Genomic DNA, 13576 nt, shown 5'->3' on the forward strand with positions numbered 1-13576 from the left:
TAGACCATATATTATGCCATAGGGCAACCCTCAGTAAATATAAAGGGGTGGAGATAATACCATGCATTTTGTCTGATCATAATGGAATGAAACTGGAAATCAATGATAAAAGAAGGAAGGAAAAATCCTACATCACATGGAAAATGAACAATATGTTACTGAATGATCAATGGGTTACAGAAGACATAAAGGAGGAAATCAAAAAATTCTCAGAGATAAATGAAAATACAGACACAACATATCGGAATCTATGGGACACAATGAAAGCAGTTTTAAGAGGGAAATTCATCGCCTGGTGGTCATTCCTCAAAAAAAGAAAAAACCAACAAATAAATGAGCTCACACTTCATCTCAAAGCCCTAGAAAAGGAAGAGCAAAACAACAGCAAATGTAGCAGAAGGCAAGAAATAATTAAAATCAGAGCGGATATCAATGAAATTGAAACAAAAGAAACTATTGAAAAAATTAACAAAACTAAAAGTTGGTTCTTCGAAAAAATAAATAAGATCGACAGACCTTTAGCCATGCTAACGAAGAGAAGAAGAGAGAGAACTCAAATTACTAACATACGGGATGAAAAAGGCAATATCACAACAGATGCTACAGAAATACAGAAGACAATTAGAAATTATTTTGAAAACCTATATTCCAATAAAATAGAAGATAGTGAAGACATTGATAAATTTCTTAAGTCATATGATTTGCCCAGACTGAGTCAGGAGGATACACACAATTTGAACAGACCAATATCAATGGATGAAATTGAAGAAGCCATCAAAAGACTACCAACCAAGAAAAGCCCAGGACCGGATGGGTATACAGCGGAGTTTTACAAAACCTTTAAAGAAGAATTAATACCAATACTTTTCAAGTTATTTCAGGAAATAGAAAAAGAGGGAGCTCTTCCAAATTCATTCTATGAGGCCAACATCACCCTGATTCCAAAACCAGACAAAGACACCTCAAAGAAAGAAAACTATAGACCAATGAACCTAGATGCAAAAATCCTCAATAAAATTCTGGCGAATCAAATACAAAAACACATCAAAAAAATTGTGCACCATGATCAAGTAGGATTCATCCCTGGGATGCAAGGATGGTTCAACATATGAAAGTCAATAAATGTGATTCACCACATCAATAGGCTTAAAGATAAGAACCATATGATCATCTCGATTGATGCAGAGAAAGCATTTGACAGTACAGCATCCCTTTATGTTCAAAACATTAGAAAAATTAGGGATAACAGGAACTTACCTTGACATTGTAAAAGCTATCTATGCTAAGCCTCAGGCTAGCATCATTCTGAATGGACAAAAGTTGAAGGCATTCCCTCTAAAATCTGGAACAAGACAGGGATGCCCTCTATCTCCACTTCTATTCAATATAGTTCTCGAAACACTGGCCAGAGCAATTAGACAGATGAAAGAAATTAAAGGCATAAAAATTGGAAAAGAAGAACTTAAATTATCACTATTTGCGGATGACATGATTCTATACCTAGAAGACCCAAAAGGGTCTACAAAGAAACTACTAGAACTAATAAATGGATTCAGCAAAGTGGCAGGATATAAAATCAACACGCATAAATCAAAGGCATTTCTGTATATCAGCGACAAACCCTCTGAAATGGAAATGAGGACAACCACTCCATTCACAATATCCTCAAAAAAAATAAAATACTTGGGAATCAACCTAACAAAAGAGGTGAAAGATTTATACAATGAAAACTACAGAACCCTAAAGAGAGAAGTAGAAGAAGATCTTAGAAGATGGAAAAATATACCCTGTTCATGGATAGGCAGAACTAACATTATCAAAATGGCGATATTACCAAAAGTTCTCTATAGGTTTAATGCAATGCCAATCAAAATCCCAATGGCATTTCTTGTAGAAATAGATAAAGCAATCATGAATTTCATATGGAAAAATAAAAGACCCAGAATAGCAAAAGCAATTCTAAACAGGAAGTGTGAATCAGGCGGTGTAGCGATACCAGATTTCAAACTGTACTACAGAGCAATAGTGACAAAAACAGCATGGTACTGGTACCAAAACAGGCGGGTGGACCAATGGTATAGAATAGAGGACACAGAGACTAATCTCATATTTGATAAAGGGGCTAAAAGCATGCAATGGAGGAAGGATAGCATCTTCAACAAATGGTGCTGGGAAAACTGGAAATCCATATGCAACAAAATGAAACTGAATCCCTTTCTCTCGCCATGCACAAAAGTTAACTCAAAATGGATCAAGGAGCTTGATATCAAATCAGAGACACGGTGTCTGATACAAGAAAAAGTTGGCTACGATCTACATACTGTGGGGTCGGGCTCCAAATTCCTCAATAGGACACCCATAGCACAAGAGTTAATAACTAGAATCAACAAATGGGACTTACACAAACTAAAAAGTTTTTTTCTCAGCAAGAGAAACAATAAGAGAGGTAAATAGGGAGCCTACATCCTGGGAACAAATCTTTACTCCTCACACTTCAGATAGAGCCCTAATATCCAGAGTATACAAAGAACTCAAAAAATTAGACAATAAGATAACAAATAACCCAATCAACAAATGGGCCAAGGACCTGAACAGACACTTCTCAGAGGAGGATATACAATCAATCAACAAATACATGAAAAAATGCTCACCATCTCTAGCAGTCAGAGAAATGCAAATCAAAACCACCCTAAGATACCATCTCACTCCAGTAAGATTGGCAGCCACTATGAAGTCAAACAACAACAAGTGCTGGCAAGGATGTGGGGAAAAGCGTACACTTGTATATTGCTGGTGGGACTGCAAATTGGTGCGGCCAATTTGGAAAGCAGTATGGAGATTCCTGGGAAAGCTGGGAATGGAACCACCATTTGATCCTGCTATTGCCCTTCTCGGACTATTCCCTGAAGACCTTAAAAGAGCATGCTACAGGGATACTGCCACATCGATGTTCATAGCAGCACAATTCACAATAGCTAGACTGTGGAACCAACCCAGATGCCCTTCAATAGATGAATGGATAAAAAAAAAAATGTGGCATCTATACACAATGGAGTACTATGCAGCAATAAAAAATGACAAAATCATAGAATTTTCAGGGAAATGGATGGCACTAGAGCAGATTATGCTTAGTGAAGCTAGCCAATCCCTAAAAAACAAATACCAAATGTCTTCTTTGATATAATGAGAGCAACTATGAACAGAGCAGGGAGGAAGAGTTGGAAGAAAAGATTAACATTAAACAGAGACATGAGATGGGAGGGAAAGGGAGAGAAAAGGGAAATTGCATGGAAATGAAGGGAGACCCTCATTGCTATACAAAATTACATATAAGAGGTTGTGAGGGGAATGGGAAAATAAACAAGGAGAGAAATGAATTACAGTAGATGGGGTAGAGAGAGAAGATGGGAGGGGAGGGGGGATAGTAGGGGATAGGAAAGGTAGCAGAATACAACAATTACTAATAGGGCATTATGTAAAATTGTGGATGTGTAACCGACGTGATTCTGCAATCTGCATTTGGGGTAAAATTGGGGGTTCATAACCCACTTCAATCTAATGTATGAAATATGATATGTCAAGAGCTTTGTAATGTTGTGAACAACCAATAAAAAAAAAAAGAAAGAGAGAAAGAGAGCGACCTCCCCTCTCATGGACAAAATATAAACCTCAAAGGCCCGCCCTCAGTGACCCACCTCCTCCAGCCACAACCTACCTGCCTACAGTTACCACCCAGTTAATCCCCATCAGGGCATTGATGCACTGATTAGGTTAAGGCTGTCATAACTCAATCATTTCATTCTGAACTTTCTTGCATTGTCTCACACATGAGCTTTTGGGGGACACCTAGTATCTAAACCATAAAAGAACCCCTATTATATTCTGACATTGTTGTATGTTTTGCTCTGTTTTTGTTTGTTTTTCTATCAGGAATCTCATTTTATAGGCAAGTAATCTGAGTTTGAGATCGGGTTAGTTCACTACCAGCCAGTTCAACTCTGGTCTTCCTGACTGTAAAGGCTTAGCCAGATTATTGTGCAGCTGGAGCAGGCACACTTTACCTTAAAAAAAAAAAAAAGCTGATTTAAATGTCCAGATAGTTTTACCCCTAAAGAACTTTGATCCATGGAGTAACTTCAGGGAAGCTGGATGAGGGAGTGCCCTTGCATTTCATCGGTATTCTTTACTCTCCCTTCAGTACTTCCCAGGAGGAGTGCTGCAGGTAAATTCAAACTGCAGCCTGTGTCTTACGAACCAGGGACACATTTTTGGGAATGAAAACATGACCATGAAAAATGCTGCCCCCAGGTTTGTTAGGGAAGGAGCACCTGAAGGGGAAGGCTCTAGTTTCTTACTGTGACCCTATATTTGTCACCTTGTCTTGCTTTTCTCTGTTTGAGCCCCTGAAGCATTGAAAAGGGAACCAAATTCTAGCTCTGTGGGTCCCACCTGCCCAAAAGCCAGGAAAGAACTCTCTGCTCACAAGTGCCTCACATTTGTGAAGCTCCTAGTGCTGGGAAAAAAGGGATGGTAACCTGCCAGCTTGTCTTTGATTTGATTTGCCACAGATGTTTGAAGGGAAAGAAAAGCGACTGGAGTTGATCCAGGAGCTGCGCACCAGCCACGCACTCCAAGAGGATGAGAAACTGGTAAAGAAAGCCGAGAAGCAAGTGACCCTGGCCTTACAACGGCAGAGAAACTTGCACGAGCACAAGGTTCTTCCTTTTCTTTCTTGTTTTCATTATTGCACAAGTGATATTTTAATAACAAGAAATGAAATGTTACAGAATATCCCCCAGCACTCTCTCAGCATTTTAAATAATGTTGTTGTAGTTCATAATTTGGGATTATACTCTCACTGAATTGAATATGGTATTTTTATCTTTATTTGCAAAAAAAAAAGAAAGAAAGAAAGGGAGAAAGGGGGAATGGGGATAAGGAGAGAGAAGATAAATTCCTAAAACAAAGACAAATGCACTTTTTCAACTTAAAGATTTTTTTTCTTTCCTAAATATTGGTAACTACTGTATTGCAGTTGGTGAGGACCAAGCAGAATAAATAATAAAAACAACATGAAAAAAGTGAGAAATGGGATTTTAAAATATCAGCACTTATTTTTGCATTTTGTAGCCATATACAGCACATGCCGGTTAAATATGTTACTACCTACTATGGTATTTGGTGACTTTCATCTGACCTGTCTCTCTGACACCTGACACAGCTAAGAACTGCAGCTCTAAACCAACAACTGTCAATTTTTTCTGTTCTCTTCAGTGTTTGTCTATATACACATTTTTAATTGTCATTGACTTTAATATAGATGCACTTTAATTCCCTTTCCCACTTACCTCTGAATCAATCTGAGAATCAATTTGCAAAGTTTAGTGTGGTAAGACTAAAGTTTGCTGTAAGCCAAGTTAACTTGACCCACCTTAGTAATGTACATAACTCTTGTGCCATGTGGGAATCGAGCACAAATGGCAAACAATTTGGAAATGACCACAACTCTACTTCTTTTACATGACATTGGTGCCATAAATGGTTACTGAGCTTGGGAGAGCAGGTGAGGGGATTGGGAGGGAGGAAGTAAGAAAGTCACAAGCAGTGAGACCTCACAAAGGGACCAGAGAAAGACAAGGAGAATGTGGACACTGGAGCATCTGAATTGGGAGCTCCTTGGACCTAGAAATATCCAGACATGAGTACACCAAATCCTGAGACTCTGGGTGGGAAAATGGCCTCTTGGCCCTTCATGGTTTTTGATGATGGTGGACTTCAGCAGAGGCAGCTAAGCCAATGGGCTTGTCAATTAATTTTCCCCACTTATAGCTGATGAAGTCAGCTGAGAGTGAAGGGAGGCATTCATGGGGAAAGCTGTCACTTGGCCAAGGGCCACTTACAGTCAGCTATACTAGGGAGATATATACCACTGATCTGCAGGGGCCCAAGGGAAGAGCACCTCACCTTTCCTCCATCTCTTTCTGGAAAGCTGTCCAGAAAATACACAATTCCCAGTTATGTGATACATTACATGCTATAACCACAGCAGAATCACCTTCTTAAATATTTTTACTTAATTTCATATTAGATTGTCCTACCTGAGCATACTCAAATTTCTTGCTGAAGAAGGAAGCAGTCATGAACAGATGGCCATCTTAGGACCTTAATGGTTGCATCTGCCTCCAGATGAGGGAGCTTATGTTCCTTGGAGACACAGAATTTATTTGTGACCTCTGGGCTGAATGTTCAGTGGTTATGAATGAAGTAATAAAATGTTCTAGTTATGCCTTTCCTCCACTCCCTCATACAGCTCAAATTTCAACTAAGTAATATAGTTTGAAATCTGGTATCGTTACACCGCCTGATTCACACTTCCTGTTTAGAATTGCTTTTGCTATTCTGGGTCTTTTGTTTTTCCATATGAATTTCATGATTGCTTTATCTATTTCTACAAGAAATGCCATTGGGATTTTGATTGGCATTGCATTAAACCTATAGAGAACTTTTGGTAATATCACCATTTTGATGATGTTAGTTCTGCCTATCCATGAACAAGGTATATTTTTCCATCTTCTAAGATCCTCTTCTATTTCTCTCTTTAGGGTTCTGTAGTTTTCATTGTATAGGTGTTTCACCTCTTTTGTTAGGTTGATTCCCAAGTATTTTATTTTTTTTGAGGATATTGTGAATGGAGTGTTTTTCCTCGTTTCTATTTCAGAAGTTTTGTCGCTGATATACAGAAATGCCTTTGATTTATGCGTGTTGATTTTATATCCTGCCACTTTGCTGAATTAATTTATTAGCTCTAGTAGTTTCTTTGTAGACCCTTTTGGGTCTTCTAGGTATAGAATCATGTCGTCCACAAATAGTGATAATTTAAGTTCTTCTTTTCCTATTTTTATGCCTTTAATTTCTTTTGTCTGTCTAATTGCTCTGGCTAGTATTTCAAGGACTAAAGTAAATAGAAGTGGTGAGAGAGGGCATCCCTGTCTTGTTCTAAGTGAAGTTGAACTTTGAGGTTACAAGGTACATGTAGGCTAGGAGATGGGTGAGGATGGGAATATTAGGGCCAACAGCTACATTTGACTGACAGTCTCACCCATAGCCACATTGCCTTTGAGACCTGTGAGTATCCTTTCTCTCAAATACAAACCAGGAGGGGAGCTGAGCAGAGGGAAAACTGTAAACATGAAGGCAGCATATGGCTGGAAGAGGAACACTTTCCCCTTCTACCTGAGGACCAGGGAGGGAGCAGGATGAAGTTACACAGGATAACTCATCTTAAACACTGTCTTCTCCGTGTGTCAAAATCAGGACCTGGTAAATAGGTAGTGTGGGCGCTCTGGCTTCCTCCTGGCCAGGAGCTCCATGATCCCTTGTTCTACCTCAGTGATCACATAGACATTTAGGCTTTTCCCTGGGCTGTTTCAAAGATGGTTGTTAATGGCTTTGAAGTTATTAAAAAGACTAAAAAGTACCAAAGTTTTCTACTTTCATCTTATCTGAGATCTTAAAACTCCTCAAACTTGTGTGAAAGGATCAGACATTTAAAAATTAAAAGGTATCAGGAGTGAATTTCTAGGAGATTCTATTTTGTTAAACTCCAGTTTTAATAAGAACTTTGACATTTCCCTTCATGTCTGGGAAGATATACTTGCCCTTTTGAATCAAATTGAAAGGAAAAATACATTTTGTGTGGTTGCTAACAGAAATGTTTCCTAAATCCTCTTCATAATCCAAGGACTGTGATCCATCAGTGACTGTCAGAACAATCTACTTTCTCTGTCTGAGTCTATAATAAGTTTTCATAGTAAGGATGCTTGGGATGGGGTCAATTGAGAGATAACATTCCTAATAGAAACCAACTGCCTTTGAACAGTGAATTGACTGTCAGAGTTCCGAGTAAACCAGCACTTCTGATAACCACATTCATAGTGGAATTTGTTGTATTATTATTTTTAAATAATAAAGTTGTATTATTACTTTTAAGGTGTCACTGGTTGAAAATCATTTGGCCGGGCTTGAAGGAAGGGCTCTAGCTGACATGCTAGACTTCCTGTCCAAAGAGCTGGTGAGACTACAGGAAGAGAGGAGGATCCATGCCTTTGCCATGTTGGCAGAGCGTCAGCGGCGGATGCGAGAAGCCGAAGAGAGTGGTCGTCGCCAGGTGGAACAAAGGCGCCTGCGTGAGGAGGACCAGATATTTAAGGAGGCAAGTAGGGGAAGCCCAGGGCATGGGAATCCCCTGGAAACAGCAAAGTTACACCAAAGCACTCCCATGACAAGAAATGGCATTGGGTTTTTGTTTTTCATTTTATTCAGCAAATATATACTGGGTTCCTGCTATATGCCAGGAACTGTGCAAAGACACTGTGGGGTATTTTGGAGGACAAAAGGCAGACAGAGTCCCTTTTCCCTGGAAGTTGAGAAACATAAAACATGCATATAAGTGTAGAATTAGAAAAATGCAGCAGTTCCACGAAGGAAGCAAATGGAGCCCAGTGACACATTTTAAAGAGGTTACTTTGCTTGTTGAATGGAGAAGAGGTGGGAGGAAGGACAGAGTGGGAATAGAGAGACTGGGAAGGAAGCTGTTGAAGTAGTGAAGCCTGAGGAAGAAACAGAAATCAAGTATGGTGCCCAGTTTAGGGCTTAAGCAACTGAAAGGTGATGGTCCTCTTTTCTGAGGTAGGTGAGTTGAGAGAATAAGTTTAGGGGTAGAATCAGGATTTCAATTTAAATTTGCTCAGGACAGCTGAATGGAGTTATTTTAATAGCTGCATATATAAGATATAAAGAATCTTTAAATACAATCACACTTTTGCAGGTATATACACAAAAAAATTCACAAAAAATAACCCAGTGTGCACAATTAGCAAATACAAGGAGGAGCACACATGGACACATACATAGCCATCTGTGTTTCTTTATTTACTCATACACTTACAAGCACAAATGTGTCCAGAAATGTACCTATTTATAAAGACACACAAGAACACTCAAGAACATATATCACTGTAAGAAGAGCACACACCTCTCTACTTTTTTACCATATAGGTGTGACTTGCTTCCTCTATGAGAGCAAGCTATTGTATATTTGCTCTGGGCCTTCTCTGACAATGGCATAGATTCCCATACCTACTAGACATTGAGCAAGTATATTTTGGTTACTTGGTCATTTGGTTGATACTATACTGAACTGTCACTGAGATACTCCCGTAGGGAAGGCCTAAGGGTTCAAAATTGGTGTCATATAGGTACATGTTCAGTATCACATACTCAGACTTGTGCTGCAGTGCCTGTCAAGAAACAGGTCCTGGGTTGTTACTGAGTCCTAGGCATTATCTCAATTCCAAAGAAATATCCAGACATGAAATAGAAAACTGCCCTGTCTCCAAAAAACTCACAATCCATTGAGGAGGCAGAATATATAACAAAACTCAGTATGTAGCAGTTGATGCTTATGATACTTCCTGTGTAAATACCTGTCAAACAGGCCAAAAGGCATTGCTTATTGTATTAGTCAGTTTTTCGTCACTGACAAAATTTATTTCAGTATTTCATCAAAATACCTGACAAGAGCAACTTAGAGGAGGAAAAGTTTGGCTTACAGGTTCAGAGACTCAGTTCTTGATTGGCTGACCTCATTGCTCTGGGCTTGAGATGAGGCAGAACATCATGGTGGAAGGGCACAGTGGAGGAAAGCTTCAGCTCATGGCAGCCAGGAAGCAAAAAGAGAGAGTAGGGAGTCAGGGACAAAATATAACCCCCAGCAGCACTCCCCCAGTTACCTACTTCCTCCAGTCATGCCCCAAGAACTGACAATTGCCATCCAGTAATACATTCAAATTATTAATCCACCATGTGGATTAATCCACTGATGAGGTTGCAGATCTTATAATCTAACTATTTCACTTCTGAACATTCCTGAATTAACACATAAGTTTTTGGGGGACTCCTCATAACCAAACTATACACTTATGGTTGCACGCTTAGGGAGTAAAATTACAAAGCATAGGAGGTGTTTACTAGGACAGTCATTGAAATGAAAAGGGTCTGCAGTCATGTCCTTCTGAGGTACTAGCTGTGACTACATCGACGCTGGCCTAACTCACCGTACTGTACCTATGTGTACTCTGCACATTTTAAAATCTGTATTCCATTTCAAGATTTCAAGAAAATTTTAAAAAGAAGGAGTCTGAGAATGTTGGGATAGTTCAGTAAGTTCTTCAGAGACACAAGATCCTCCCATCTTTCTGTTATTCCCCCCCTAAGTTATGGCCCATGTAGCAATTTAAGGTGACTACCTATGTACCAGCATTATGTCCCCATGAAATAAGAAAGAAAAAAAGAAGATAGAACTTTCCCTTTAAGAACTGTTTTTGGAAGTTACACACATAACTTCTGCATATATTGTCTTAGTTAGAATTTTATCATATGGCCGTGTCCAGTTCCTATGGGTGTTAGGAAATGAAGTCTTTATTCTAGGTACCTGATTACCCAGAGGTTCTGTTATTTAAGAGGAAAAACAGAAAGGATAAAGGGAAATGTGCTAGCCTCTACTACAGTTAGATAGGTAGGTTGGCCATGTCACGCTGTTGATAAAGACAAAGGCAGAAACCAAACCAGGGTTATTGAGCTGAAGCCTATGATCTTCCTGTGGTGCTATATTACCCACCCACAAGTAAGAGACATATTTCTTAATGGATAGGGGCTGCCCAGAATCAGTCGGTTGGTGAATGAGAAACAGAAGGAACTATTGACTTAATGAATGAAATACATGTGCTAGAAAACCATCAACCAATGTTTGTCTATTTTTTTGGTCTTTTTAAAATAATAGCTATTATTAGTAAGTAGGTATACTTTTGCTCTTTGCAGGTGGTTAAAGTTCATCAAACCACTGTATCCTCATATCTGGAAGACATAATACTGAGTACTGAAGAGAATACTGCAGAAGAACAGGCCAGAAAAGAAATTGAGAAGATGGCTGAGGAAATCAATGACATTGCTTATGAAATGGAAAACCGGTATGCACCAAGAGATTATAGAACGGACAGTCCATTTGCTGGTACTCATGTAATTTTTCAGGAGCTTAAGATTTCGCCACCAAGGAGAAACAAATATATAATTTGTGCTTCGATGTCTACTGTTTTATCATCATGATTCTTTATAAGTCAACATGACTATACCACTGTATGGTGGGAGCATTGGAACTGAATTCTCAGTTACCCTCTGTGGTCTGGGTTATTTTCATACTATGTACTTTTAGAATACTCAGAAGCATGAAAACAATGAGGACATGTGTTTGTGCAACATTATTTGGATTTGATCCCAAGGTTTTGGGCTTCTATGTGTAATCTGTAGTTCTAACATTCCCGTCCTACCAGGCCAATAAATGAAGGACAGGGTCAAATCCAGATTTTCCATGGAATTAAGCTCATTAGGAATGTGGTATTTTAGATCATTCAGTCAAGGAAAAGGTCATGACAGAATTTAGGCAGTGGAGTTGTTCATACCTGCAAGGAAGATCTAAGTGCCATTAGCTCAAGTGAAAAACAAAGGAAACAGTTTAACTTTTTTTTTTCTTTTTCAGTCGAACATATCTTCAGTCAGAGGAGATTGTTGCCGAGTTGGTTTATAGTTTTTTGATTCCAGAGGTGCAAAAAGAGTTTGTCAAAGAAAAAGGTAAACTGATACAAATGCTTCACTTTAGGATTTTTTAAAATGATGTAAATTATTTTCAAAATCCTAGAGATTTAGAACTTAACAGAGATACAGGGAAATTCTGAAGATGCACTGTTTTCTTGTTTCAGAACTCGATAAATTCTTTTCCTGTTGTCTGACTGCAGAGTTTAGTCACTTGTCGTAGAGATGGGATGCAGTTCTAACAAGCTTGACAGAATATCAAGATCCAGCTTTCTTTAAAAGGAGGTTCCTAGTTCCAAGAATTCTATGGCTCAAACTGTGACGGCCTTTTGTAGCAGGGAAATATAAACTATGGGTATTAAAAACTGGGGGTGCCCAAAAGGTCTGTATCTATTCTGCTACTCTGCCTGAGTCACAGATACTGTATTTCCTCTGGACCTGTACCTAAGTATAAAGGTCCCCAATTTATCATATTCAAAAGTGGCATATTTTGGGGCTGGGGTTGTGGCTCTGTGGTAGAGTGCTTGCCTAGCATGTGTGAGGCACTGGGTTCGATTCTCAGCACCACATAAAAATAAATAAATAAAATAAAGGTACTGTGTCCAACTACAGCTAAAAAAAAAAAAAAGAAAAAAGAAAGAAAAGAAAAGTAAAAGATTCTTCCAGAACTATGAGACTATTGGTGAGACGCCTGATCCTAGAGGGAGGGCTGCAATCAGGACAAGACCAATATTCAGGTGAAATAGCAATGCAGAAGCTTTTGGGATTATGTAGGGAACTTCTGGACAGATTTAAAGCAGAAAACTGTGCAATATTTGATTGCTTAATCAATGATAGAGAAAATGGTAGAGGTCTAACACATCAGGACAAAGAGTCACCATATTTTCATTCTTACAAGGTTGTTGTGTAATTTTAAAAGCAGTCCTTTCTAGTGATAAGCACTCAAGTGTTTCCAGTGTGGTTTTATTACTAGCAGCACTGCAACCAGTATATGTTATATGTTTCCTGGCCATGCTTCTGAGAGTCAATTCCTAGTGGTACAACTACTGGGAAATAGGGTATGTACATTTTACCTTTTGATAGATTCTACATACTGTCCCACAAAAGGAGTGTTCTAATTTCTACTCCCAGCAACAGTTATGATAGCGCCATATCTATCTTCATAGTGTATGAAGTTTAATTTTCAGACCAAGTAATGTGTTTTTCTGTATCATCTTACATTCATTATAAAAGGGACCTTATGTTTTCTAGATCCTTAAGAAAATATATAACTCCTTTCTACTTCACCCAGGTCCAAAGTGAGATCAGCCTGCTTCAGAGCCATTCTACTTGGAGGAATTCAAGGACACAGGGAAATAGTGGGTTTAATATCTACTAGTTTGAGATCCCCTCCTACACTTCCTCCTAGGGATGAGGGAAAGATCTGGAGGAGGAACTTTAATGGAGGAAATCCTGTGGGCAAGTTGCCCGAGTCCTTAGTCTCTTCCCTTTATGTTTATGTCAAATTGAAAAAAAGCCATATGGACACTGAGTGTACACTAGGAACCTGTTTCTTCTTTCAAATAAGAGAGTATATATGCTCCTTACCAAATATGTTATTTATTATGTATACTCTTTACCAAAAGTCAAGGTGCTATTATATAAAGGCCATGTTGAGATATTTCACTTTTTAAAAAGCTGATAAAATTAGAAAGACCTTAAAGAGATACGTATATAGATGCAAAATAACAGTAACTGTGACATTTTAAATGCATGCTAAGTTGCAAAAAGCAGTGCATTAAGCATTTGAAAATGTACATTATCTCAATTTCTTGCAACAGCTGTGAAGGTATTCTGATTTTTCATGTGTTTGGAAACACATGACTTGCAGAGTTGAATCGTGGTCTGTATGGCTCCAAAGCACCCACTTCTTTGGCCATACTACTGTGAA

The 13576-nt window shown here is 38.7% G+C and overlaps 1 protein-coding gene across 4 annotated transcripts in view; it reads left to right on the forward strand.

The window, feature by feature from the left end:
* CFAP91 (cilia and flagella associated protein 91) overlaps window positions 1-13576 on the forward strand; it is an 89285-nt gene that overhangs the window by 42459 nt on the left and 33250 nt on the right. For all 4 annotated transcript variants that reach the window (XM_081300804.1, XM_081300807.1, XM_081300806.1 and 1 more), the window contains 4 exons: window positions 4569-4715; window positions 7991-8212; window positions 10879-11027; window positions 11594-11685. In XM_081300804.1, coding sequence (XP_081156930.1) covers window positions 4569-4715; window positions 7991-8212; window positions 10879-11027; window positions 11594-11685 — 610 coding nt within the window. The remainder of the gene's footprint in view (window positions 1-4568; window positions 4716-7990; window positions 8213-10878; window positions 11028-11593; window positions 11686-13576) is intronic.

The sequence above is a fragment of the Spermophilus citellus genome (assembly GCF_964194105.1).
Source record: "Spermophilus citellus genome assembly, chromosome: 7".
Lineage (NCBI taxonomy): Eukaryota > Metazoa > Chordata > Mammalia > Rodentia > Sciuridae > Spermophilus > Spermophilus citellus.